At 42.3% G+C, this 25,950-nt stretch overlaps 1 protein-coding gene across 3 annotated transcripts in view; it reads left to right on the top strand.

Moving 5' to 3' along the window:
• LOC311231071 (uncharacterized protein) overlaps positions 1-25,539 on the top strand; it is a 133,359-nt gene extending 107,820 nt beyond the window's left edge. For all 3 annotated transcript variants that reach the window (XM_084317547.1, XM_084317546.1, XM_084317545.1), the window contains exons 4-13: positions 1,673-1,733; positions 2,853-3,042; positions 13,917-13,981; positions 17,985-18,119; positions 18,258-18,334; positions 20,390-20,433; positions 21,634-21,797; positions 22,502-22,608; positions 23,520-23,640; positions 25,141-25,539. In XM_084317547.1, the coding sequence (XP_084173673.1) occupies positions 1,673-1,733; positions 2,853-3,042; positions 13,917-13,981; positions 17,985-18,119; positions 18,258-18,334; positions 20,390-20,433; positions 21,634-21,797; positions 22,502-22,608; positions 23,520-23,640; positions 25,141-25,206 (1,030 nt within the window). In that variant the 3' untranslated portion in view covers positions 25,207-25,539. The remainder of the gene's footprint in view (positions 1-1,672; positions 1,734-2,852; positions 3,043-13,916; positions 13,982-17,984; positions 18,120-18,257; positions 18,335-20,389; positions 20,434-21,633; positions 21,798-22,501; positions 22,609-23,519; positions 23,641-25,140) is intronic.
• The last annotated feature ends 411 nt before the right edge of the window (positions 25,540-25,950 follow it).

Genomic DNA, 25,950 nt, shown 5'->3' with positions numbered 1-25,950 from the left:
AGGAAGACTATACGTTTAAAGTGCTTTAGGTACCAAGTGTGACTGGTGCCCTTTTGCACAGAATTTCAGCATTTCACAAGTTATTGCACTGGATAAGCATACATAGATGTATTTATGTACATATTTTGTAGAACGTTGTATATACAGATCAGGTTTGTCCTAGCCACATCATTCAAATGACTGGAATAGTGTAACATCAACACATATGCAGTCACAACATACATATATCAAGAGCTATGCACATAAAAAGTAACTGAAAATTGTTTATAGTTTCAGTCCATGCACAAGGAAAGTACATAACATTTATTTGATTTTGGCCGCAAAGAACCTGCTGTTTCTCAGGCTGAATGTGTGTAATGCTGTGTGTACCAGCTAGTCTAGATGGAATATGTATACCCACTACCCAGCACTGCTTTGAAGTTCAAACACTTGGCAAACACTTAACACTGCATATCGGTCATTGGTGTGAATCCTGTACTGGTTAAATATAGGGCGTTTAGAGCTTAGCTGCAGTGATTGATCTATACTTAGCTTTTGGCATTTTATGGTTTATGGCCAATCCCCTCCCGCAAACTCTGATTTTACTGCTGGCTTTCTCTAACCTGCTGAGCTGAACCCCTTTAATCACTCACTCTCGCTCTCCTGTGTCCCCTTCTCGTCCTCCACCCTCTCATCCTGATCTGTCTATCTGTCCCTTTGTCCCCTTCCTGTCCTCCACCCTCTCATCCTAATCTGTCTATCTGTCCCTTTGTCCCCCCTGTCCTCCACCCTCTCATCCTAATCTGTCTATCTGTCCCTTTGTCCCCCCTGTCCTCCATCCTAATCTGTCTATCCTATCGTTCCTCCTCATCATCCCCTCATCCGCCCTCCCCCCTCATTCCCAATCTCTGCATTTTTCCACTTCTATTTACCTCAGGACCTCTGAACAAGTCAAGTTTCTCTGTTTTCTGTTGTAAGTACTCTCTCTCTCTACCTGTGGTCTCTATCTCTGTCTCTCTTCCTACCTATGTGCTCTCTCTATCTATGCACTCTCTCTATGTGCTCTTTCTCTCTCCCTATCTCTCTCCGCCTCCTCCTTTCTATCTCCTTCTCTCTTCTCTTTTCTCTCTCGCTCCCTTTCTCTCTCCTCCTTTCTCTCTCTCTCTGCCCATCTCTCTCAATCCCTATCTCCCCCTCTCTCCCTTTCTCTCTCCTCCTTTCTCTCTCTCTGCCCATCTCTCTCAATCCCCCCCCTCTCTCTCTGTCTCTCTCTCCCTCCCTCCCTCCCTCTCTCTCTCTCTTTCTCTGCCCCCCCCCTCTCTCTCCTTGTTTTATCTGTCTCTTTCTCATGCCCGGTCTCCATCATGCTCTCATACTGTAGCATGGTGTTGCTTTGGTAGTTAACTGGTGAGGAAGCATGTGAAGCAGACAGAGCTCTGATTGGCTAAGCTACTCATCAGCCTCCCTGACACACAAGGCCACAACAGCAATTCAATTAGTCCTGTCTTGTGATTTCCTCCGGAAAGTGATTATGTCCATTATGTATTTGTTCCTCGTCTGATATGGCAACAAGCTCAAATTGCACCAAATTGCTTACCGTGTGTATGGCTGCACAAACAGTGACTATATAGACACGTTAAGAAGACAAAGCTTAGAAACCTGTTTGACATCCGTTCCTCTGCTTGCCTTGTAGGAACTCCTGTAAAGTCAAGAAATATGAGAGCCAGTCCCTGGTCCTTGACGTTTGCTATCAGGTAAAGTGTGTGTGTGTGTGCGAGTGTGTGCGAGTGTGTGCGAGTGCGTTGTGTGAATCCAGTATCAGCTGAAAGTGTTCACCTTACTGCAGCAACACTGCAATGCCCATTACTCACCTAGTTCACTGTTCCCCTGGCCTCCAAACACACACACACACACACACACACACACACACACACACACACACACACACACACACACACACACACACACACACACACACACACTCCAAGCTGATGGGAGCATCAGTGTGCCTAGTTCTGCAGTGCTGGGCTGGCGCGGCCCGGTGACAGAGCCCTGACTCATCACTTGGCAGGCAGATATTAGGCTGTAACCCCTGTGTGCACTCAGTCACCTCATAGCCCTCACTTCAGATGTTACAAGGCATTCCAGTCAAAGGTGGTGACTTCCTTGTATGTATGTAGAAGCCAGTGGCAGTGGTGAATCGGCAGAAAATTACTACTAAATATTTCAGTAACAGTAGAAGATTGTGGAAAGACTAAGGGCGCCAAGGCGAGAACTACTTGGAACCCATGTGTCAAAAAGACTGGTCTGGTCCTTTGAAGGCGGGTTTTAACACAACAACAATTTGTAATATTCTCAGGCTGTGTTTTGCCAGACAATATGGCACAATGCCACAACCCATTGGCCAAGGTGGCCATTTAATTACAAACTACTTTTTAGGTGAACAACATGATGAGGTGTGGCTTTGTAGCTAGGTCGAAATCCATCCACACCTGTGTTTGTAGTGGATCATCACCTCATCCATCCACACCTGTGTTTGTAGTGGCTCATCACCTCATCCATCCACACCTGTGTTTGTAGTGGCTCATCACCTCATCCATCCACACCTGTGTTTGTAGTGACTCATCACCTCATCCATCCACACCTGTGTGTGTAGTGACTCATCACCTCATCCATCCACACCTGTGTTTGTAGTGACTCATCACCTCATCCATCCACACCTGTGTGTGTAGTGACTCATCACCTCATCCATCCACACCTGTGTTTGTAGTGACTCATCACCTCATCCATCCACACCTGTGTTTGTAGTGGATCATCACCTCATCCATCCATACCGTTTCTATTGGCTCATCATTTCATTCCGTTGTCTCCAGGAGGACGAGGAGGAGGTGGTGGTCCGGGCTCCAGAGATGTCCCGTCGTGTCCGTCACGCCACCGACGAGGAGAAATTAGCTTCCACTGGCATCTTGGGCCCGACCACAGACACCCAGGAGGAGAGAGAGGACTCAGTGTGCAGTAAAGGACTCGGCAGAAGCCACATCATCGACAACATGTCTATTAATGGTATGTCTTATTAGTGACTTTTGTACTGACAAAATAATTTTTGCCCCCTAGAAAACATTGCTTCAAGATCAAGCCCAACGGGAGATGGTCTCATTATGGGCTCACGGTTATACCTCTGTGTAACAATGACATTCCAGACTCAGATTGTGATCATTTTCTGCAATGTAGTTTGTATGTAGTTGAATAACTTTTTCTAAGTAGTGTTAGTTTGACAAACGAACTTAAAGGAACACGCCAACATTATGGGAAATGCGCTTTACCGTCTTCTCCAGAGAGAGACAAGAAGATAGATACCAGTTTCCTCTCTGTGCGTTCAGTAGAAAGCGATCTGGCTGCATATTAGCCTAGCTTAGCACAATGAATGGAAGCGGACATGACCGGTTTAAGTTCAAGTTTCTTTAATAGATGTCATACAGACGTACAGAATACTTTTATACAAAATGCTTCTTACTGTTACGCTCCAGAGAATGTGCTTGACAAGATAAGTATGAAATAAAATAGTATAGCATGTAAAATAGAAGTAAAAATAGAGGTCACAGTGTTGTTCAGTATAGACATATGTACAATGTTCGATGCAGAATAGAAGTAACTGAGTTACCATACAATATACAATATACTATGCAATGTACTAATATACAATACTATATAGTGCAAAGCAGAAATGGGATGAGGTACAATTTAGGTACAATTTACAGTAAGGTGTACGAGTTGTAGTGCAAATCCTTTACCAATAAATATAAAGTGTGTTTGTGTGATCTAAAGTGTGGAGAGTGGGTGCTGCAGTGTGTTGTTTGTTTAAGTGAGTGTGTGGGTGTGTGTGCTGTGTGCATTTGATGGTTGTTGCATAGTGTTTATTGTTCGTTGAGCAGCCTGATGGCCTGAGGATAGAAGCTTCTTCTGAGTCTTTCTGTGCTCGCCTTAAGACTCCGGTATCGCTTGCCTGACCGCAGCAGTTCAAAGAGGCAGTTGTTCGGGTGGCTGGAGTCCTTGATGATTCTCTTAGCCTTACCCCTGCACCGCTTGTTGTAAATGTTCTGGAGGGTGGGAAGCCCCCCTCCAATTGTGCGTTCGGCTGAACGTGTCACTTTTGTCAGTGATGGGAATAACGGCGCAATAAGTAATGGCGTTACTAACGGCATTCGTTTTTTCAGTAACGAGTAATCTAACGGATTACTCTTCCAATCTTAATAACGCCGTTAGCGTTACTGCAAAAAAATGCGGCGCGTTACTATGAATTAACCTGTTTCTTTCATCAGACAGATCTCTGCGCCGAGAGGCAATAATATGTTCTTCCTTGTTTAGTGGGCAGTGCGCGAGCCAAGCATACATGCTGACGATTGGCTGAGGTTGAATAAAATGTCATGGTAAGCCAATCAGAGGTGGAGGTGGGCGGGTGTCTAAAGCATCCAGAGTCTGACACACAGCGCGACAAGACAAGCGATCACTGATCAGTCAGCATGAGACCGCGGTCCGTGTAGTGTACGTTTTGAGCCCAAATAATCCAAAACGAATCCAACTAACAACACAAGCGACTCAGTCAACATGAGACCGCGGGTCCATGAGCGTTTTGTGTTCACTCTTTGCAGCGCAGGGCACTGAGTGGCTCTACTGCAGTGCCGACAGCCTTATCAACAGTGCTGCACTTCCTGGTTTAATAGCACAGGCTTCAGGTGCTCAGAGATATATCTCTGTATGTCATGCATGTCTTAAATGTCATGATTAGATTAGTTTAGATGATTCGATTAGATTCTTATATCTGTATGCTGTGTATGTCATTGATTGATTGATTGAAAAGTTTATTAACAGATTGCAGAATGGGTACAGTACAGTACAGCTCAATACATACAATTGTTAAGGGGATGCAGACCAGAGAAAGACTTTCGTCATAAATGTAAACAAGACGAAACTCTTTCTCTGGTCTGCATCCCCTTAACAATTGTGTGTATTGAGCCGTACTGTATTGTACCCATTCTGCAATCTGTTAATTAAAATGTTCAATCAATCAGTATATATTTGTTATTTATTTTTGGTATAGTGCTTAACAAGCATAATTTAATGTTGCCCAGTTGTGGCCTGTTGAGGGGCAATACATATCAAAAGTTCCAAAACATCTATTCTGTTTGTATTTGTATGATCCACTATATAAACATAGTAATTATAATATCTACATACATGGCATTTGATTGGAGGCTAGTCTCACTTTGTCCCACAGCAACATTAAAATAGTTTAGATTTGTGTATGTTGTTTATGTATAAAAAAAAATCTTGAAAGTAACGCAATAGTTACTTTCTGAAGTAACTAGTTACTTTTATAATTTGTAACTGAGTAAGTAATTTAGTTACTTTTTGGAAGAAGTAACTAGTAACTGTAACTAGTTACTTTTTTAAAGTAACTTGCCCAACACTGCTCTTTGTAGTCTGCTACGGTCTTGTGCAGTGCTATTCCCAAACCAGGAGGTGATGTTGCCAGTCGGGATGCTCTCTATTGTACATGAGTAGAAGTTCTTAAGGATTTTCTGACTGACTTGGAACTTCCTTAGGCGCCTGAGGAAGTAGAGGCGTTGTCGTGCCTTCTTCACAACACTGTCAATGTGTGTGGTCCATGTCAAGACAAGTCCTCGGATATGTGGGCTCCGAGGTACTTGAAACTGTTCACTCTCTCAACCGGTGCCCCGTCGATGCTGAGGGGGCTGTAGTCCTTGACCCCCGACCTCCTGAAGTCCACAATCATCTCTTTTGTTTTGCTGACGTTCAGGGAGAGGCAGTTCTCCTGACACCACTGTGACAGATTCTCTACCTCTTCCAGGTAGGCCCTCTCGTCGTTGGAAGAGATCAGGCCCACCACTACTGTGTCATCAGCAAATTTGATGATTGTGTTGTTGTTCCGCTGTGCCATGCAGTCATGTGTGTACAGGGAGTAGAGGAGGGGGCTCAGAACACAGCCCTGGGGGGCCCCTATGTTGAGCGTGATGGTGGATGAGGAGGTGCAGTTGCCTGCTCTTACCACCTGGGGTCTGCCCGTCAGGAAGTCCAAGACCCACTGGCAGAGGTCATAGTTCAAGCCCAGGTCCCTGAGCTTGGCTATGAGTTTGGAGGGGACTATGGTATTGAATGCTGAGCTGTAGTCGATGAACAGCATTCTCACATAGTTCCCCTGCCTCTTGTCCAGGTGTGATGCTGCTGTGTGCAGCACATGGGCTATGGCGTCCTCCGTGGACCTGTTAGGGCAGTATGCAAATTGCAGGGGGTCCAGGTTGATGGGGAGGCATCGTCCAACTAACACCTCTCCCGAAGGCTAACCGGTCATGTCCGCTTTCATTCATTGTGCTAAGCTAGGCTAACATGCAGCCAGATTTGAGGCTGCGATTCCCAAAATGTTGGCGTGTTCTTTTAAGGTTAAGGTTTGTTTGACTTGTGAAGTAGGTAGTAGTTTGGTCAACTACAACTTTAAAGTAGTTTCCCTAACACACAGGATATATGTATGTTACGGATGGTAGGGCCTGCAGTGATCCCATGTAGTCCCTGAGATTATTGTCTCCCTTTTTGCTGGCCGCTTTTCTGAGTCACCCACGCTGGCCTTAACCCTGGAGCAGCGGGGTTCACTCTGCCTGGGTTTGGAACTCCCCTCGCAGGCCCCCAAGGCCCCATGGGTCCGTTTGGTAGTTCTGCTTCGGGGTCAGAAAGAGGACATTGTTATATAAGAGGACTGTTACAGTAGTTCCTCCTCTGTGGTGAACAAGAGGTTCGGAGGAATATCACGCCAGTCCTAAATAAACACATTGTTCAAGACGACATAAAGGCCCACACTGTGAAATCAAAATGTAAACTAAAGGGTTATTTATTATGGGATTTTTTTATACACTCAGCGATTCTCTGAACTGACAGTATATGGAAACCATGCATGACTTTTGAGGCTGTAAAATGTTTGTTTACATTTGATTGATTGATTGAAAACTTTATTAACAGATTGCAGAATGGGTACAACACAGTACGGCTCAATACACACAATTGTTAAGGGGATGCAGACCAGAGAAAGACTTTCATCTTGTTTACATCAGGGTCCCCCATGAAATGTGAATGTGTGTAAACTTGGAGTAAAAGAGCATTAATTTATCAATTAGCAAAGCTGCAAAAAGCTTGTTTTCCATGTATTAGTCAAGTAAGGACTATGTTCTATGTAAGAACTAAGTACGGACATTTTAAAAGACATCTATGAGAACACGAAAGGGAAAGATTAAAAGATAAAAACACAAGAAAACACAAAGTAAAGTATAATAGAATAAAATAATAATAGAATAATATCAATTCACATCTCCACACATCACTTATGAAAGGTCATACAGATGTCAACAGATGGTGTTATGTGCATCAGGAGCAAATGCGTATCATATTTCTATTCATATACTGGCATAGTTACATGTCTGAAAATACCATATCATATCTATGGATATGAAAGATTTTCTTTCATAACGAGCGCATGTATTTCTATAACATATCAATAGGTTAACAGATGGTTAGTATAGGGTGACGTGCAAAGGAAATGTGGGACGTTGCGTAATCCCTCTAGTCAGAACAGTATGTACACATTCAGAACCTTGTCTAGAGTAGCTCGCCTTCTTGTTCTTAGGAAGGAAAACGATTACACATTTATTATGTGGTGCAAACAATGCTGGAGGCCAAACGGCATTCCCTATCTGTCATTTCACCCCCTGGCTTGTCATAACATTTAGTGGAGTGTGGCTACAGTATTATATACAGTATAGAGTCTATTTATGTACTAAACAGTGTATATATTTAGCTCCAGCTGAGCGTGGTGAAATGAGAGGTATGAGGGGTACAACTCTAGCTCGGTGGTTCTCAACCTGCGGGTCGGGAACCCCCAGGGGACCGCAAGATGATTTTTTTGGGGGGACGTGAAAGACATACAAATACATCATGTTTATGATCTTTGGTATGAATGTTTTTATTTTTTCTTGTGAGGTAAAAGGTATGTTAACACATTGGGCGCCGGGCATTGTGCCCATCATTATACCCAGTCTGCCAGCGCTGTAAGCCTATGGAGATGTTTACCTTCTTTGCAGGGCTATAACTTTTAAAATATTATAGCTATATCTGCATTACTATGGCCCATTCAACATCGATTATCTATCATTCCGGATGTGGGAACCTTATATTTTTTCATTCATTGTGTTAATACCGTCTAGAATATAAGTATGTTTTTAAGCTTTTCTGCTGTAATTCCAAAAACGCTAGTTATAGGCCCTGACGCATATGATAGATTATCGATTGGCGTTTCTTTCCTATACACGCTATATTAAAAAATTCAAATGTATATGATCGGTATCCATTATGCTTCATCATGCGTGAAGGAAAGGGGGGGGGGTCGTTTATAATTCATTGATCATCAGTAACGGCTTTATTTAGTATGGGTTGATATATTGATCAGACTGATTGCAAACAAAGACATGGGTAGAAAAAAGCAGGAAGCCGGACCAGCACTCTCAGGTTTAGAAAGTTTTAATCGCAGCCGGATACAGACATGTTTCAGAACAGGTGTTCCTTCTTCAGTGTTAATGGCTAGCCAAAGACATGGACAATCGGGCTGAAAATAACATTATATATAGAACATATAAATAAGGCCATGAAAACGTCATTCTTCCACCTAAGAAACATAGCGAAAGTAAGACCTTTCATAAATAAAAAGGATGCAGAGAAACGTATTCATGCTTTTGTATCAAGTCGGCTTGACTATTGTAATGCACTGTTCACTGGTCTTCCCAAAGCAACCATTGGGAAGCTTCAGCTTATCCAAAACTCTGCAGCTCGATTACTAACTCATACAAGGAGAAGAGAACATATCACTCATGTCCTCTTACCATTCGCCGATGAGACTGGAGGAAAAAGATCCCAATTATTTGACGTCAATCTCCTAGATCCATTTCCGGTATGGCGCAATAAACGCCGAAATCATATCGATTATTGCGTTTAGAAAGCGATCCAAATGCACTCAAGTGTTTGTCTGGACCCACGTAACAAGATATTACTGCCGGAGGAATTTCCTTTCGCCACTTCCGGTTTAGCGTGAGTGTAACTTGCCCGACCATCTCAAACATGGTGCCGCTGCAGTCCGGAGGGAGGCTGGATGAATTATGAATGCCATGGCGAATTTTTTTTATATTGATCCCAAAAACGATTTACGCCGTTGTTGGCGTTCAACGCATGGCGGGCAATAACCACTTACGCCGTTTATGGTGCACAATGTGTTAAAGGGGAACTACGCCCAGTTTCAGAATTCATACATGTTATTCCTCTGGTCTAAGACAGTATAAACATATAGTGAAAATGAACTCTCTCCCAAATCCAAAAACTAAATACAGGAGTCTCAAGGCGAGCACAGAAAGACTCAGAAGAAGCTTCTATCCCCAGGCCATCAGGCTGCTAAACGAACAATGAATGAACACTACACAACAACAACCACCAAACGCACATAGCACACACATCCACACGCACACACTCACTTTAAACAAACACACTGTAGCACCCACTCCACACACTTATAGCACACACCCACTTTAAACAAACACACTGTAGCACCCACTCCCCACACTTTATATTTATGGATGAAGGATTGCACTACAACTCGTACACCTTACTGTAAATTGTACCTAAAATTGTACCTCATCCCATTTCTGCTTTGCACTAGATAGTACTGTACATTAGTACACTGCATAGTATTGTGTATTGTATATTATATGGTAACTCAGAACATTGTACATATGTCTATACCGAACACTGTGACCTCATTTTCTTCTTCTAAATTCATGCTATATTATGTTATTATGTTATTTGATACTATCTTGTCTAGCACAGTCTCTGGAGCGTAACAGTAAGAAGCATTTTGTATGAAAGTATTCTGTACTTCTGTATGACAACTATTAAAGAACTTGAACTTGACTAAAGTATTTAAAAATTCAAACTTGTGATGTCATCAAGTATAAAGTCTGAAGCTGCTCCATAGACGATACATTGGGAAAGATTTTATAGATGACACTGAGAGCACCCAGGGGAATGTTCTGAGTGCTCTCAATGAGTTCATAGGAAAATCTTCTGTTTCAGAACTGAGGTCACTACTTTAGAATAGTAGTAAAAATTTAAATAAACATTCTGTCGGTCCCACATTCTGTCTCCCATTCATTGTAAATGGAGCAGCTTTAGACTTTATACTTGATGACATCACAAGTTTGATTCTTACTTCTCTAGTTTCTGGCTTTGGGAAGAAGCTCATGTTCACATATATTGATTGAACTGTCTTAGGCCATGGAAATAGCATATTAGATGTTTCAATTGAAGTGGATGTTCCCCTTTACTGTAAGCCTAAAGCCATGATCAAGTGAAACAGCGTGAGAAGTAGAAACTAATCACTCTGTGATAGATCACAGGCGGCCAAGATAGGGGTTAAATTTATAGCACAAACCCAGCAGTGGAATGTAGGGTTCAGTCAGTCTGCACAATAAGCAACACGTCATGATTAGATTAGATATAGATATATATATATATGCTGTAAATATAAATATATAAATGTATGTATACGGTATATATACCCCTCCCCCCCATGCTGCTATGATGCCTGAATTTCCCCAAGGGGATCAATAAAGGAATATCTTATCTTATCTTATCTTATCTTATACAGAGTTACTGTATATGGGTAGACTATAGTATGAGGTAGGTAGTTATGATTATTATGATTACTATGATTAATCCAACGTCCAAAAGGTATTGTCGGGTGTAGGTATACCGCTAATTTGCAGAAACCGGGGAGATGCCGGGCCTTGGGTCTGGAGGTCACGTTGTGCACGCGCCGCCATCTTGGGTCTGGAGCTCACGGCGTCATGTGTTTTCTATCAAATATTTCGTCTGGGAATATAATGGCCTTGCTGATCACGGTAGTTCACATAAACGGGAGCTTTGATGATGTTTTTCACTGCCACCTGGCTGAGACATGGCATGCCGTGGGAAATACCCAGGGGGTTTACACACAAGTGAAGAGTCGCGCAGCGATCTGTCTGTGGGCCATTACTGCTCAGGCAGCGCGCTGTATTGTTTTGCAGATGCTCGTCTCCAGAGTAACAGTTGCGACAGCTCAGATTTATCAAGACAAAGTGCGAGTAGAGCAAAGCAACGTAGAATCAATGTGGACGTGGTGTTCTTTTCTTTAATCACATACACATTTTGAAAGGAGAAAGACTGACTGGTCACAAGCCACATAAGTTGGCTTTTGAAAAGGGCCCTCTGACACAGAGACACAGGACATGCGTGACGTTGAAGATACCAGAGCAAATGGAATCAACGGACATCAGCTCCTGTCTAGTCTGTCATGGTTTTTGATTTACTTCGTCTTTCTGTGAGTTTACAGCTATCTATTTCGTCTTCCTGTGAGGGACAGCTGTCAATCACTGGCCTCTGTGATTAGTTGCCTCATGGTAGGGCAGGTGTGTGGGCTTGATTGCACCTGATTCAGTGCAGCTGTGCCTATGGTAGCTCTATTTAAGTTTGAATTTCTCAGGGTTAGCTGCTTTCTCATTTCCTTTTGTGTTGGCTATCCTTCCGGTCGGGCTTTGCTATATTAAAGTGTAGCGCTGATCTCTGCCCTATTCAGCATTTAGCCTTTCTCCGTAGCCATTCTGATTTTAGGCTACTGGCTTATTTAGCACTTTATTTTCTAGTAGCTGAGCCTTTTATTGTAGTGTGTTTCTTTTTATGACAGTTTTCTCTTGTTTCCTTTTGTCATTACTCATTAGTCCACTACTACACATAAACTCATTTAGTAGAGGTTTATTGTTATTTGTATGAACTCCGTTATTAGGAGGTGCCTTTGTGGCTTATTTCAGTTTTTCTATAATGCCTCTTTATTGAGTGTTGTCCTATTTTTTTGGACTTGATTTATTTTCTTAAAATACACATTTTGAGGCTTCCACCTATAAAGGTTGTTTTTTGCTGTTTACTTTCCCCTTCTCCTTAATGTCTGCTTAGCAGTTTAGTGGTTATTCATTATACGTATAACTTGGAGTCCCTATTATCTGCTCGTGACCCAAACACCTGCAGCCCTTACATAGTCAAGCTCTCCGCTAGTGTGTGAGGGGGTGGTCAATTGAACCTGTGTGCATCAATTAATTGGTGCACAACAGGTGCACAGTCACCCCTGCTCCTGAGCCTAATTGGCTTGAGCCAGTACAGGTGTGGCTTAAATCAAGCCATCCCCACACCACATACCAACTACAATACAATACAATACAGTAAAATAACTAAAACAGCTGAGTCTAACCAGGGTTCCCAGAATAAAAGACTGGACTCTAGGGTCCCCATACCTTAACAGTGCGACACCTTGATTGTAGAGCTATATTTATATTCTATATTATAGCTATGGAGACAATACTATAGTCATTTGACAGTGACTTTCTTCCATCGAACATGCAAAAAAAGAGAAAAAAATGTCATGCATACGTTCGCGCGTTATCCCGTGGTGAATATAAGTATAGTTTAGGAGTGATCCGGGATCATTCCTGAAAAGTTGATTATAGGGCGCTACGTGTATTCTACTATAAGCGTAAGGACACGCTACTATTTCCAAATCAAATGTATATAATAGGTATTATGTTTCATCATGAATGCATGAAAGGGGGGGGGGGGGGGTGTTTTTTTATGCTTTGATGGCCAATAACGGCATTCGTGTTGAACACTACAGACGCAGATCAGCTGGATCGATATGAAAACATTGTTGGATCAAGCTGAAATTGATGTCAGATAGTCCTTACCTTTGGTCGGGGGTATTCCAAAAAGAATATTCCAATTGTCTGATCGCAATTTCCAGTATTGGTGTCCATCTGGTCCCGGACATAATTTGGCACAATTTATGGATCAAGTGTGCCAGATGCGTTTCGAAGTGGTCAGATCGGATGAAGCGATTTACTCGGCTCCATCTAAATTTAGCGCCTGGAGGGATTTAAATGTAACACACGGTCTGGAACACGGTTTACTGCAGTCTCGATACTGCCACCTAGCCGGATCTGGCCGGTACTGCACCCTCTGGGTCCCAGTATGCCTTTTAACGGCAACATACAGGTCCGTGACATTGAATAGAATATTAAAATCGGAAAAAAGAAAAACGGACCAAATAACGAGTTTACTCGTTGTTGGCGTTCAGCGCATGGCACCCAATAACGAGTAAACTCATTGTTGGCGGGGAATGAGTTAACAGAATAAAAGACTGGACACTAGGGTTCCCATACCTTAACAGAATAAAATACTGGACTCTAGGGTTCCCATACCTGGCTAAAACAACATAATCAAATGACCAGACTCTGATGCAAATCCATTACAAACCAAAATAGACCTCTTTTCAGGAGTTCTGAGGTTCTGGAACAACGCTGTCTGTGTGGCCACACAGAGCAGTGACCACAAACCACCTCCTCCCTTTCAGAGAGCAGAGGCCCTGGGCTGCTGTGCTCTGGCTGGGCTGCTGCAGGGCTGCTTGGAGGGGTAGATGGTCTGCTTGGAGGGGTAGCCGGGCTGATTGGAGGGGTAGCCGGGCTGCTTGGAGGGGTAGCCGGGCTGCTTGGAGGGGTAGCTGGGCTGCAGGGCTGCTTGGAGGAGTAGCTGGGCTGCTTGGAGGGGTAGCTGGGCTGCTTGGAGGGGTAGCTGGGCTGCTTGGAGGGGTAGCTGGGCTGCTTGGAGGGGTAGCTGGGCTGCTTGGAGGGGTAGCTGGGCTGCTTGGAGGGGTAGCCGGGCTGATTGGAGGGGTAGCTGGGCTGCTGAGCTGTCGTCGCAGTTCGATTTCGACATGAGCTCTATAATGATGTTGCTTGTCTTCTTTGTAGGACCTGAGACCAAGATGACAGAATACCTGGAAGAGAAAGACGCCTTCAGTTTAAAACACAACATGGTAAGTAGATCTACTTGTGGCTACTACAGATAGAAACATGACATGGTAGGTACTAGGCCTACTAGCTGCTACTACAGGTAGAAACATGACATGGTAGGTAGGCCTACTAGCTGCTACTACAGGTAGAAACATGATATGGTAGGTAGGCCTACTAGCTGCTACTACAGGTAGAAACATGACATGGTAGGTACTAGGCCTACTAGCGGCTACTACAGGTAGAAACATGACATGGTAGGTAGGCCTACTAGCTGCTACTACAGGTAGAAACATGACATGGTAGGTAGGCCTACTAGCGGCTACTACAGGTAGAAACATGACATGGTAGGTACTAGGCCTACTAGCTGCTACTACAGGTAGAAACATGACATGGTAGGTAGGCCTACTAGCGGCTACTACAGGTAGAAACATGACATGGTAGGTACTAGGCCTACTAGCGGCTACTACAGGTAGAAACATGACATGGTAAATACTAAATAGGCCTACTAGCGGCTACTACAGGTAGAAACATGATATGGTAAATACTAAATAGGCCTACTAGCGGCTACTACAGGTAGAAACATGACATGGTAAATACTAAATAGGCCTACTAGCGGCTACTACAGGTAGAAACATGATATGGTAAATACTAAATAGGCCTACTAGCGGCTACTAGGGTAGAAACATGACATGGTAGGTAGGCCTACTAGCGGCTACTACAGGTAGAAACATGATATGGTAAATACTAAATAGGCCTACTAGCGGCTACTACAGGTAGAAACATGATATGGTAAATACTAAATAAATAGGCCTACTAGCGGCTACTAGGGTAGAAACATGATATGGTAAATACTAAATAGGCCTACTAGCTGCTACTACAGGTAGAAACATGATATGGTAAATACTAAATAGGCCTACTAGCGGCTACTACAGGTAGAAACATGATATGGTAAATACTAAATAGGCCTACTAGCGGCTACTACAGGTAGAAACATGATATGGTAAATACTAAATAGGCCTACTAGCGGCTACTACAGGTAGAAACATGATATGGTAAATACTAAATAGGCCTACTAGCGGCTACTACAGGTAGAAACATGATATGGTAAATACTAAATAGGCCTACTAGCGGCTACTACAGGTAGAAACATGATATGGTAAATACTAAATAGGCCTACTAGCGGCTACTACAGGTAGAAACATGATATGGTAAATACTAAATAGGCCTACTAGCGGCTACTACAGGTAGAAACATGACATGGTATGTAGGCCTACTAGCGGCTACTACAGGTAGAAACATGATATGGTAAATACTAAATAGGCCTACTAGCGGCTACTACAGGTAGAAACATGATATGGTAAATACTAAATAGGCCTACTAGCGGCTACTACAGGTAGAAACATGATATGGTAAATACTAAATAGGCCTACTAGCGGCTACTACAGGTAGAAACATGATATGGTAAATACTAAATAGGCCTACTAGCGGCTACTACAGGTAGAAACATGATATGGTAAATACTAAATAGGCCTACTAGCGGCTACTACAGGTAGAAACATGATATGGTAAATACTAAATAGGCCTACTAGCGGCTACTACAGGTAGAAACATGATATGGTAAATACTAAATAGGCCTACTAGCGGCTACTACAGGTAGAAACATGATATGGTAAATACTAAATAAATAGGCCTACTAGCGGCTACTAGGGTAGAAACATGATATGGTAAATACTAAATAGGCCTACTAGCGGCTACTACAGGTAGAAACATGATATGGTAAATACTAAATAAATAGGCCTACTAGCGGCTACTAGGGTAGAAACATGATATGGTAAATACTAAATAGGCCTACTAGCGGCTACTACAGGTAGAAACATGACATGGTAAATACTAAATAGGCCTACTAGCGGCTACTACAGGTAGAAACATGATATGGTAAATACTAAATAGGCCTACTAGCGGCTACTACAGGTAGAAACATGATATGGTAAATACTAAATAGGCCTACTAGCGGCTACTACAGGTAGAAACATGATAGTAAATACTAAATAGGCCTACTAGCGGCTACTACAGGTAGAAACATGATAGTAAATACTAAATAGGCCTACTAGCGGCTACTACAGGTAGAAACATGATAGTAAATACTAAATAGGCCTACTAGTGGCTACTACAGGTAGAAACATGATATGGTAAATACTAAATAGGCCTACTAGCGGCTACTACAGGTAGAAACATGATAGTAAATACTAAATAGGCCTACTAGCGGCTACTACAGGTAGAAACAGTAGGAGCTGAACATGGTGGGCTGACCTCATCCCAGGCGTCCCATACATCTGGTTTGAGGTGTCTATGTACAGAATAATGGGGTTTTAACACTCAAGATAATGTGTTTGAGAATGTGAGGGACATGGTTTGTAGAGCATGTTAGATCCAGCAGAAATTTGGGCCTGACCGATATTAACATTTATTTTTAAAGATTTATTTTAGCATTTTTACAGCTTTATTCTGGTCAGACATGACCGACAGAGAGCAGAGGAGAGGAAGAACGGGAGAAGATATGGGGGGAGGACATGCTGCAAATCCGTCCGGGATCGGGAGACGAACCCGGGTCGACCGCGTAGGTCTGCAGCGCAGTAACGTGGTGCACCACTCGGGCACCCCCGATATTAACATTTATAATCCTTTTTCATTTAAAAAAGGCACCTGTGTAGGGGCGGCTGGGTGGCGCAGCGGACATTGCGCTCGTCACCAACGCAAGAGACACCGGGTTCGAATCCGGCTGTCGCCGTTGCCTCCGGCTTGGGCCGGCCGTCATACTAACTCAATTGGCAGAGTTAGCAGGTGGGAAGTCGAAGGGTGGTAGTCTGGTCGCTGTGAACAGTGACTCCTACAGGTCGGTGGGGGCGCCTGCACAGCAAAGTCAGGAAAATGGCCGGGGCAGTGTGAGCCTCCTACACATTACTCTTCGCCAAATGAGAATCCGCGCTGGCAGGTGAAAAGATGTGACAGGCTGCCTCCACATGTATCGGAGGGGACATGTGATGCAAGGCTTCTATCCGCCCTACAACCGGTCAGTGGGGGGCATATGCGAGCAACGATCAGGACAGGGGATGGAGAATTGGCACGAGAGGTAAAATTGGGATGGGGAGAAAAATCACAGAAAAAAGGAGGAGAAAAAGTAGAAAAAAAAGGCACCTGTGTTTTTTTGTCTCACACAAATGAATAGCCTTGTGCTTATAGGGACACGTGGGAAATGTGCTTACCATACAGAGTCAGACGAGAAGATGGATAACAAATGTCCTCTCTGTGCGAAGAAATTGTTATCCATCACCTTGTCAGCTGAGTAACAATGTTCATCAAAGTGTTGAGTGCTATTGTGGGTTAGTATTTTAGGACAAGTTCATGACAGTAAGGTTAGTTAGGGTTAGAGTTTATTTTAAATTTTTTATATATTTCATTTCAGATAATGATTGAAGAAGTGCGTCTTTAGTCGATGGCGAAAGATTGGACGGGTTTCGGCTGTCCTAACTGGGGTAGGAAGTTCGTTCCACCATTGTGGGGCAAGGACGAGAATAGGTGACTTCTCTTTGATGACCCTCCCGGAGCTCGGATAGGAGTAGGTCTGAGGCGGCCGGAAGATGCAGAGGGTAGGGGTCTTGAGGGTGTGTAGTTACACACCATTGGCCGGAGGTAGGCGGGAGCCGTTCCCTTCACCGCACGATATGCCAGGTCGACGGCCTTGAAGTGGATTCGTGTGGACATGAGGAGCTAGTGCAGGTCCCTGAGAAGTGGGTACATGGGCTGACTTCGATAGGTTTGAGATCAGGCGGGCCGCTGCGGTCTGGATGAGTTGAAGTGGCTTGGTGGCAGTGGTCGGAAGACTAGGTATAAAAGACAATAAAAGTAGTGCAACGTAGAACGTGCAGACATAAGAATAGGCATAAAATAAGTACAGTGCAGATAACAATCTCAGGCCAATATCGGCTGAATGTGTATAGAAATGTGTGTTCTCTATATGTCCTACAGAATGAGGAGCTGTCAATCAACCATACGTCAAAGGTGATTGGCGGTGAGAGCGGTGACACAGGAAGCCCTTCGCAGGATCACATCTCCCTGAGTGAGATGGACAAGGCGGCAGTGCTGACCCTTATTAGAGAAGAGGTAGGGCACCACCAGGCACCACACCACACATTAACTTATCCTCTTAGGATAATAATGTTTGAAGACATTGTTTCTCTGACAACTTAAAACTGAGTTACATGGATCTTTGTCTGAGGTACTCAATGTTCTCTTCAACAGATCATCACGAAAGAGATCGAGGCCAATGAGTGGAAGAGGAAGTATGAAGAGAGCAGAGCAGAAGTTCTGGAAATGAGGTATAAAGTTTAAATTTTTCCGGCACCTTTGTTTACATTTATAGAATGTTTGAGTAATAGCTTCTTTATTTACATTCATATAATGTTAGAGCAGTAGCACCTTTATTTACATGTATAGAATGTTAGAGTAGCAGCAGCTTTATTTACATGTATAGAATGTTAGAGTAGTAGCAGCTTTATTTACATTCATATAATGTTAGAGTAGTAGCAGCTTTATTTACATTTATAGAATGTTAGAGTAGTAGCAGCTTTATTTACATTTATAGAATGTTAGAGTAGTAGCACCTTTATTTACATGTATAGAATGTTAGAGTAGTAGCAGCTTTATTTACATTTATAGAATGTTAGAGTAGTAGCACCTTTATTTACATTTATATAATGTTAGAGTAGTAGCACCTTTATTTACATTCATATAATGTTAGAGTAGTAGCACCTTTATTTACATTTATAGAATGTTAGAGTAGTAGCAGCTTTATTTACATTTATAGAATGTTTGAGTAGTAGCAGCTTTATTTACATTTATAGAATGTTTGAGTAGTAGCAGCTTTATTTACATTCATATAATGTTAGTGTAGTAGCACCTTTATTATACACTATACCTACTCAAATCCAATCCAGACATCAGACAAAAATGTGAAATGTAAACAAAGTGCAGTACCATGTTGTCATCTTTTGCCTAGAGGGCGCTGTGTGACGACATTACTGATTCTACCTTTAAGGGGGAAGTGGATCATTGAAAAGTCTGTCTGTAATCCCGCAGTACCTACACAATCAGATAGAAGCTACTAACCCTAATATCCACAGTCTATGCTTTTAGAACCTACTGTTCAGTAGATTCAGCCAGTAGGTCAAAGATCTGCTCCTACTGTGCAGTTTGGAAGTAATGTTTTTGTCCCACTCCATGTCATGGAGAATAAACATCACATTGCATGTTATTAGTGTCAACAGCAGCAATATGCAGCATTTAACTGGGTTGGGTTTATTGTTTATTGTTTAAAAGGATCCCCATTAGATGTCACCTAAGTGGCGAGCTAGTCTTCCTGGGGTCCACACAGAAAGACAACAGAAAATACAAAACATAACAACATGAGATACATATGACAATCACAATTAACAATGATAATCTAAAAACAGTAAAACATTGTAGACATCATTATCAACATCAGAATATTTTGCTCACATATTTAAGTAGTGCATTCTCAGGTGGTATTTGAAAGACACTTTACTATTTAATTTACTTATGTTCAGTGGGCAGTTATTCCAATGATTGATGGCACGATAAACAACAGTCCTCTTTAAAGCATTTGATTTTGGACGTGGTAACATAATCTGTCCATCATCAGCTGACCTAGTAAAATAAGAATGAACCTGACTGCATCTGACAATTTGTTTGTATAAGAAAACAGGTTGAGACATAAAGACAGTGTTCCTGAAAAATTTAACTGTGTTGAAAACCAGCCTATTCTCTATTGGGTGTTACATTTGCGATGAACAGACAACAGTAAACTGTGTGGGGCTTTAAATTGGCTGCTTCCATGATTGTGTTGGTTGTAGGATACGTCAGTGAAGTCACGCCTTTTATTGTAATACTGCACTGCATTTTGGGAGGAATGTATGAATCCACTTCCTGAAAGTAACCGTGTTAAACATAATCAATATAACCCAGAAGACAGTAGACATCCGCTCATTTGAATGGTACTGAAGGAATACCCCAAAAATGCATACTCAACCATCATAAAGTTAAGACTACTGAGCCTCTGTACAGAAAAGATCATACTTCCTACTCAACGAACCATCATAAAGTTAAGACTACTGAGCCTCTGTACAGAAAAGATCATACTTCCTACTCAACGAACCATCATAAAGTTAAGACTACTGAGCCTTGATTGGTCATAGAACTATGAAATGTAGCCTTCTTGTCGAGTGCAATCGCATTTCTTTCAAAGAAAAAAAAAATGGGTAAACAGTACACTAGGGTACAAATGTAACACAGATTATAAATATATTTGAAGGACACAGAGAATAAAAGGCTTACTGATGTTCTTATCTTGACAGGATAATTGTGGCAGAATATGAGAAAACAGTTGCACAGATGATCGGTAAGTTTTCTGCCTACTCCTGTGTGCTCTATTCAGTATTCATGTTGGTTCTAGCGTTAAATAGTTTTACTTAATGTGCACTCTCACAAAACATACGGTGCAACAGCAAGCTAACTTTCCCTTGTTGGATACTGTCCGTTAAACTGTCTGTGGCTAAATTTATGATTCAGCGTTACACAAACGCGAAACATGTGGGGTGAGACAAAGCTCTCAGGAGCTTTTACCAGAGGGGTGTTTTCAATCATCAAGCTGTGAACACACTGTTCCAACGTAAACCATTTAGGTCACATGCATTCATGTGTTAGAGCTATAATCAAATTGATGTTCACCGCATTGAATTGGATAATAATGTAAAGTGTGATATCAAACCAAAACCAAAAAAGATATTGAGAAAAGAGAAAAGAAAAGAGTGTTAATATGTGGTTGTTATCGTTCATCTTCTAGATGATAATTGTGCACAACGATATCACAATTTCACCACGATATGAATACAATAAACGATCATATCGATTGATCGCCCATCTACACTGTTTAACTGCGGTTAGTTGATTGGTTGTTAAATGGGTCAGCTTCTTCCCACAGGCCATCAGAACATTGAACACTGATCTCTCCACACACAAGAACACATGAACACATGAACACACACACACACACACACACACACACACACACACACACACACACACACACACACCACACATTCTGCACTCTCTCACATACAAACACACCACAGCTCACTTTAAACACATAAAATGTCACTTTAACCTGTTAAGCTGTAGGTATATTTCACCTAAAGGCACATGCCTAAGTAAATGGAAGATTGCTCCACTTCTGCAAGGTCAATTAGCATGTTCTTGGTATCTAGGAACATCTAGGGACCTGGGGGTATGTATTTCCAGTGTCAGAAATATTGTCAAAAAAAAAAAAGTCACTTAAAAAAACTGGATGTTTTTGTATAGTATAGGTAGTACAGAATGAATGAATGAACAACGTTATTTAACAGATTGCAGAATGGGTACAATACAGTACGGCTCAATACACACAATTGTTAAGGGGATGCAGACCAGAGAAAGACGTTTGTCTTGTTTACATCAGGGTCCCCCATTTTCAATTCATAGTGACATATAGTATAACTGTATAGTAGTGTACATAGGACTCATTACCTTTAATTAATTGTTAAACCCCCTCTGTGTCATCCAGAGGACGAGCAGCAGCAGAAGGCCCTGGGCTGTCACAAGAGCGTCAGACATTTGACCATGGAGAGAGACCAGGCGCTGTCCGACCTCAACTCAGTGGAGCGCTCGCTCTCTGACCTCTTCAGGAGATACGAGAACATAAAGAGCGTCCTGGAGGGCTTCAAGAAGGTCAGTAGAGCTGAAAGAAAACACCAGGAGGTGGTCATACATCACAGACTTCCATACATGTTTAATCTGGATCAAAATATCTGGGTAATTAAATCCCCTTGAAATCAGAATGTTTTTCAAAACATTGTCAGGTTGGACAATTTGTATTCAAATATCCTAAAATCAAGACTTCAATCCCGATTCCCAGTGCTTCAATATGCCTCTCTGCTGCCATCTGTTGGTCCTGTACTGAAAAGTAACAAGTAGTGAACTTCATGCAAGTTTTTGAATGATCTTTATTCACTACAGAGGATACAAGGACAACATAACAAACGTAAAAAGGTATAGCATCCTGGTTTAGTTATTATTATTATTATTTTTACAAGATGCACATATGACAATCTGTTTTTGATCCCCTTTAAAGCGCAAAGGTTGATTTCTCATAAATCCTTGCAACCCTAAATCCACCTATCTAGTAGTGGGATTAGTATCATCTGGAAATGTTGCACCAAAACTATCCAGATTCTTACCTTGAGCTTTGAAAAAACCCTAAAACAGCATTTAATCTGGATAAAAAAATAGGACTGGATTACCAAATCCAAAATTTCAGCATCAGGATTTATTTTATCAGTTTGGGAAAAGAAACGCAATTTGCGGATGAAATCCAATCCATTTACTATTGTCTTCTAACCCCAGATGTCCTCCATCTGTCTGTGTGTTTCCAGAATGAGGAGGTGCTGAAGAAATGTGCCCAGGATTACCTGGTGAGGATCAAACAGGAGGAGCAGCGCTACCACACGCTCAAGCTCCACGCCGAGGAGAAACTGGATAAGTAAGTGTGGTGGCAAACCCGTTTCCCCTGTTTATCTACACAAAGGGCAGACACATTATCAACACATATAAGTAAGTCTCTGTTTCTGTATTTGTATCCATGATGACACATTTCACAACCAGCTGACAGCTCCTCACAGCTCACAGCTCCTCACAGACGTACACACAAGAGCCACGTACACACACAAGTCAAGTACACATAAAAGTCAGTCAAGGTCACCTAGCTTCACACAGAAAGGTACATAACAAACTCATTTCTCAGTAGAAATATAAGGTCACACACACACACACACACACAAATAACCTACAGTAGCCAAGAGGCTCGGACAAAGTGGCGTAGGATGTTTTCATTTTTGAGAGCTGTGACGACAATTGACGAATAAACTTCCTCAAGTGGGTTTGACCAATTGAATCCTGTGTTCTGAAGTATTTCCCTGGATCGTGATACTTATATAAGTATAGTTATTGAAATATACCATATAAGCAAGGCTTCCGTCATGTTTTATATACTGTATGCTTTTAGCCAAAGCACCTTACAGTACATGTGTTAATGTGGGTGGCTCACCAGTGGAGAAAGAAGTACACAATTCCTGTATGTAAGTAATAAGTATAAATACCCCGATAGAACAGTCCACTGATGAAAGTAAAAGTACTCTATTCAGAATTCTACTTAGGTAGAATAGAATAGAAAGGTATTCAACCCTCTATCGTGTTGAAATGGTTAGTGGTCCCATCCCACTTCCTGCAGGTTTGAACATTGAAAGTGCATGATTTTCAGTCTTCTCCCTTTCTCTCCTCTCTCTCTCTCTCTCTCTCTCTCTCTCTCTTCTCTCTCTCTCTCTCTCTCTCTCTCTCTCTCTCTCTCTCTCTCTCTCTCTCTGTCTCTCTCTGTCCCTGTCCCTGTCCCTGCAGGGCCAATGAGGACATAGCCCAGGTGCGCTCCAAGGCCACCTCTGAGGGAATGGCTCTCGGTGCCGGCCTGAGGATGGAACAGATGAAGGTGGAGTCACTGGAGAGAGCCGTCCTTCAGAAGGTATTATTAGAAACACAGACCGAGCGCCATTTGATTTTGAAAGCTTAATTCTTCCCACTTTGGCTGCTCAAATGCTACACTGTTACCTAGTATTAAGCAACCAAAAACAACATAAAGTCTAACTTAATCAAAACCACAATAGGCTAACAGAATAACCCCAACAAATGAAGTTAGCTTGAAGTGAACTTTAGAGGTACCCATGAGACAGGTGTTTATTGAATTAGGAATTAGGATTTATTATTTATTTTGTCATTATTTCAGAAATGCAACATTCTTTCTTTTTATTCTATTGTTATTCATGAGAGGATATTGGATTATAAATAGGGGGTGCAGGAGGTCAGGGATGGGAATGGAAGCTCCTAAAATGTATCATGTTCAAAGGACAGAACTTTTACGGACCACTAGTGTGCAGTAGGTTGTGAGATGAACTGCTTGCCTCGACTCCTCTTGTGTTCCGTGAGGATGACGTTCTCGATAGACGACGATCAAAGACAGTGGAAATTCTTTATCCCTGCTCTGTAGAGGCATTTTAAGCAAGATCAACTGTGTCAAATACTTTCAGCTTCAAGTTACACGGCACCAGTTTGATCACCCTATAGTCTGCACTGCCCGTCTGAAAAGTCTGAGTTCATTATTAATTATTGTCTGATACTGAGCATTGATCCAATCCGTTATTTTTGCTAAACAGTATGGATGGAGTGAAATCCTTGAGTTACTGGACAAAAGTAATATTGCAATATAATAAATGTTTCTCCATGAGAGAGATCTAACATCACATGTAAAAACAAAGCCTTATTGCTTTGAATTTTTTATGTTATACATGGCTCTTGATATCAGATTATTGGGGACATTCTCTGATACCCATAATTTAGCTTGATATCTACCCAATTTCCCCCTAGTTCAAAACCTATGTTCAGTTTAACCTGACCTGTCAGATGGTCTGTTACACAGAACCATCTGGGAAGTCGTCCTTTGAAACTGTTTCGAATTAGGGCCGGCACTTTAAGAAAATGTCCTGGCAGGTGATTGGATCAACCATCAGTCTATCACCGTCTATCAGTGGCTATGGAGAAAAAGCCTTGCTCTTTGCTCTAGTTTCAATGAAGAAACGCCCTCCAGTTCTGATATGACTGATGCTATTGCAGCATCTCCGCTAACCTCTTCAAGAACCGCCATTGCTGTCGAATTAACTCCGATTACAATCCTCCGCTCTCCCGTAGCAGCCAGTAGTTCCTCAAAGGACGCTGATTGGTCCAAACCACTGTGGCACAAGTGCATAACTTGAAGCCTGACCAGATGGATTATCTCGTGATCTCGGGAAGCCAGCTGCTGTGCGAGGCTATGTTCAGTTGTCCGTTTATTTACACTGCCTCATTCTTCTCTTTAATAGTCTTTCTGTATAACACAAGTCTCTTGACCCCCCCCTTGTCCGTCTCTCTCTCTCTCTCTCTCTCTCTCTCTCTCTCTCTCTCTCTCTCTCTCTCTCTCTCTCTCTCTCAGAATCAAGAGATTGAGGAGCTCACGAAGATCTGTGATGAGCTGATTGCCAAACTGGGAACAGACTGAGGGCTGCTGACACTGTGGTTGTGCAACACTCCCCTGCAACGAGACGTCCCTGTGGGACTAAAGCGACGCCGCTGAGGAGGAGCTCCCTGTTGGGCGACGTCACTCATCAGAGTTGCTCAGAAGGTCCCAGTGTGTAATGATGGCTCTAGAAATACTACAATCAATCTTTTTAGCACTTGGCCCCCGGCTTTCCACAGCTGTGCTCCCTGAAAGCAGCCTTAAGAATACCCCCCCACTACAGCTCACAATGTAAATACCAACCCACACATCTCAACCTTTTTCCATATCAGCAACATTCTTTTTTTTTATTAAAATATAATTGCAAAGGCAGAATAGTTGCATTCAGCTCCTTTTGCACCTTCCTGCAAATAATCAACCGACATTATCATTTGTTTGAATGCAGTCAAGTCAAGTCAAGTCAAGAGTTTTAATTGTCACGGCATACAGGTATACAGTGAATGCAAATAAAGTATGTGATATTTAAAGCAGCGTGCATGCTAACACAACTTTATAGTAAGGTGCATTTGAGGATAAATATTTTTTGAACATGTCATTTGTGATTATTGTATCCCAGTTGGGATAATAATAAGATCCTAGGATCTTCTTGACGATGTGTGTCAGGTCAGTGACTGACTGGTGATTCCCTACCGTTCAACTCTTTGATGGATTTAAACGCTTTAAAGACACACTCTGTAGGATCGGATATTAAACCGTCTGGGAAGACACAAGCGAGCCCGATGGGCT

This window comes from Notolepis coatsorum, assembly GCF_963971535.1.
Source record: "Notolepis coatsorum genome assembly, chromosome: 6".
NCBI classification, from domain to species: Eukaryota; Metazoa; Chordata; class Actinopteri; order Aulopiformes; family Paralepididae; genus Notolepis; species Notolepis coatsorum.
The sequence above is the reverse complement of the archived record's forward strand: the minus strand, read 5'-3'. Positions and strand labels throughout refer to the sequence as shown.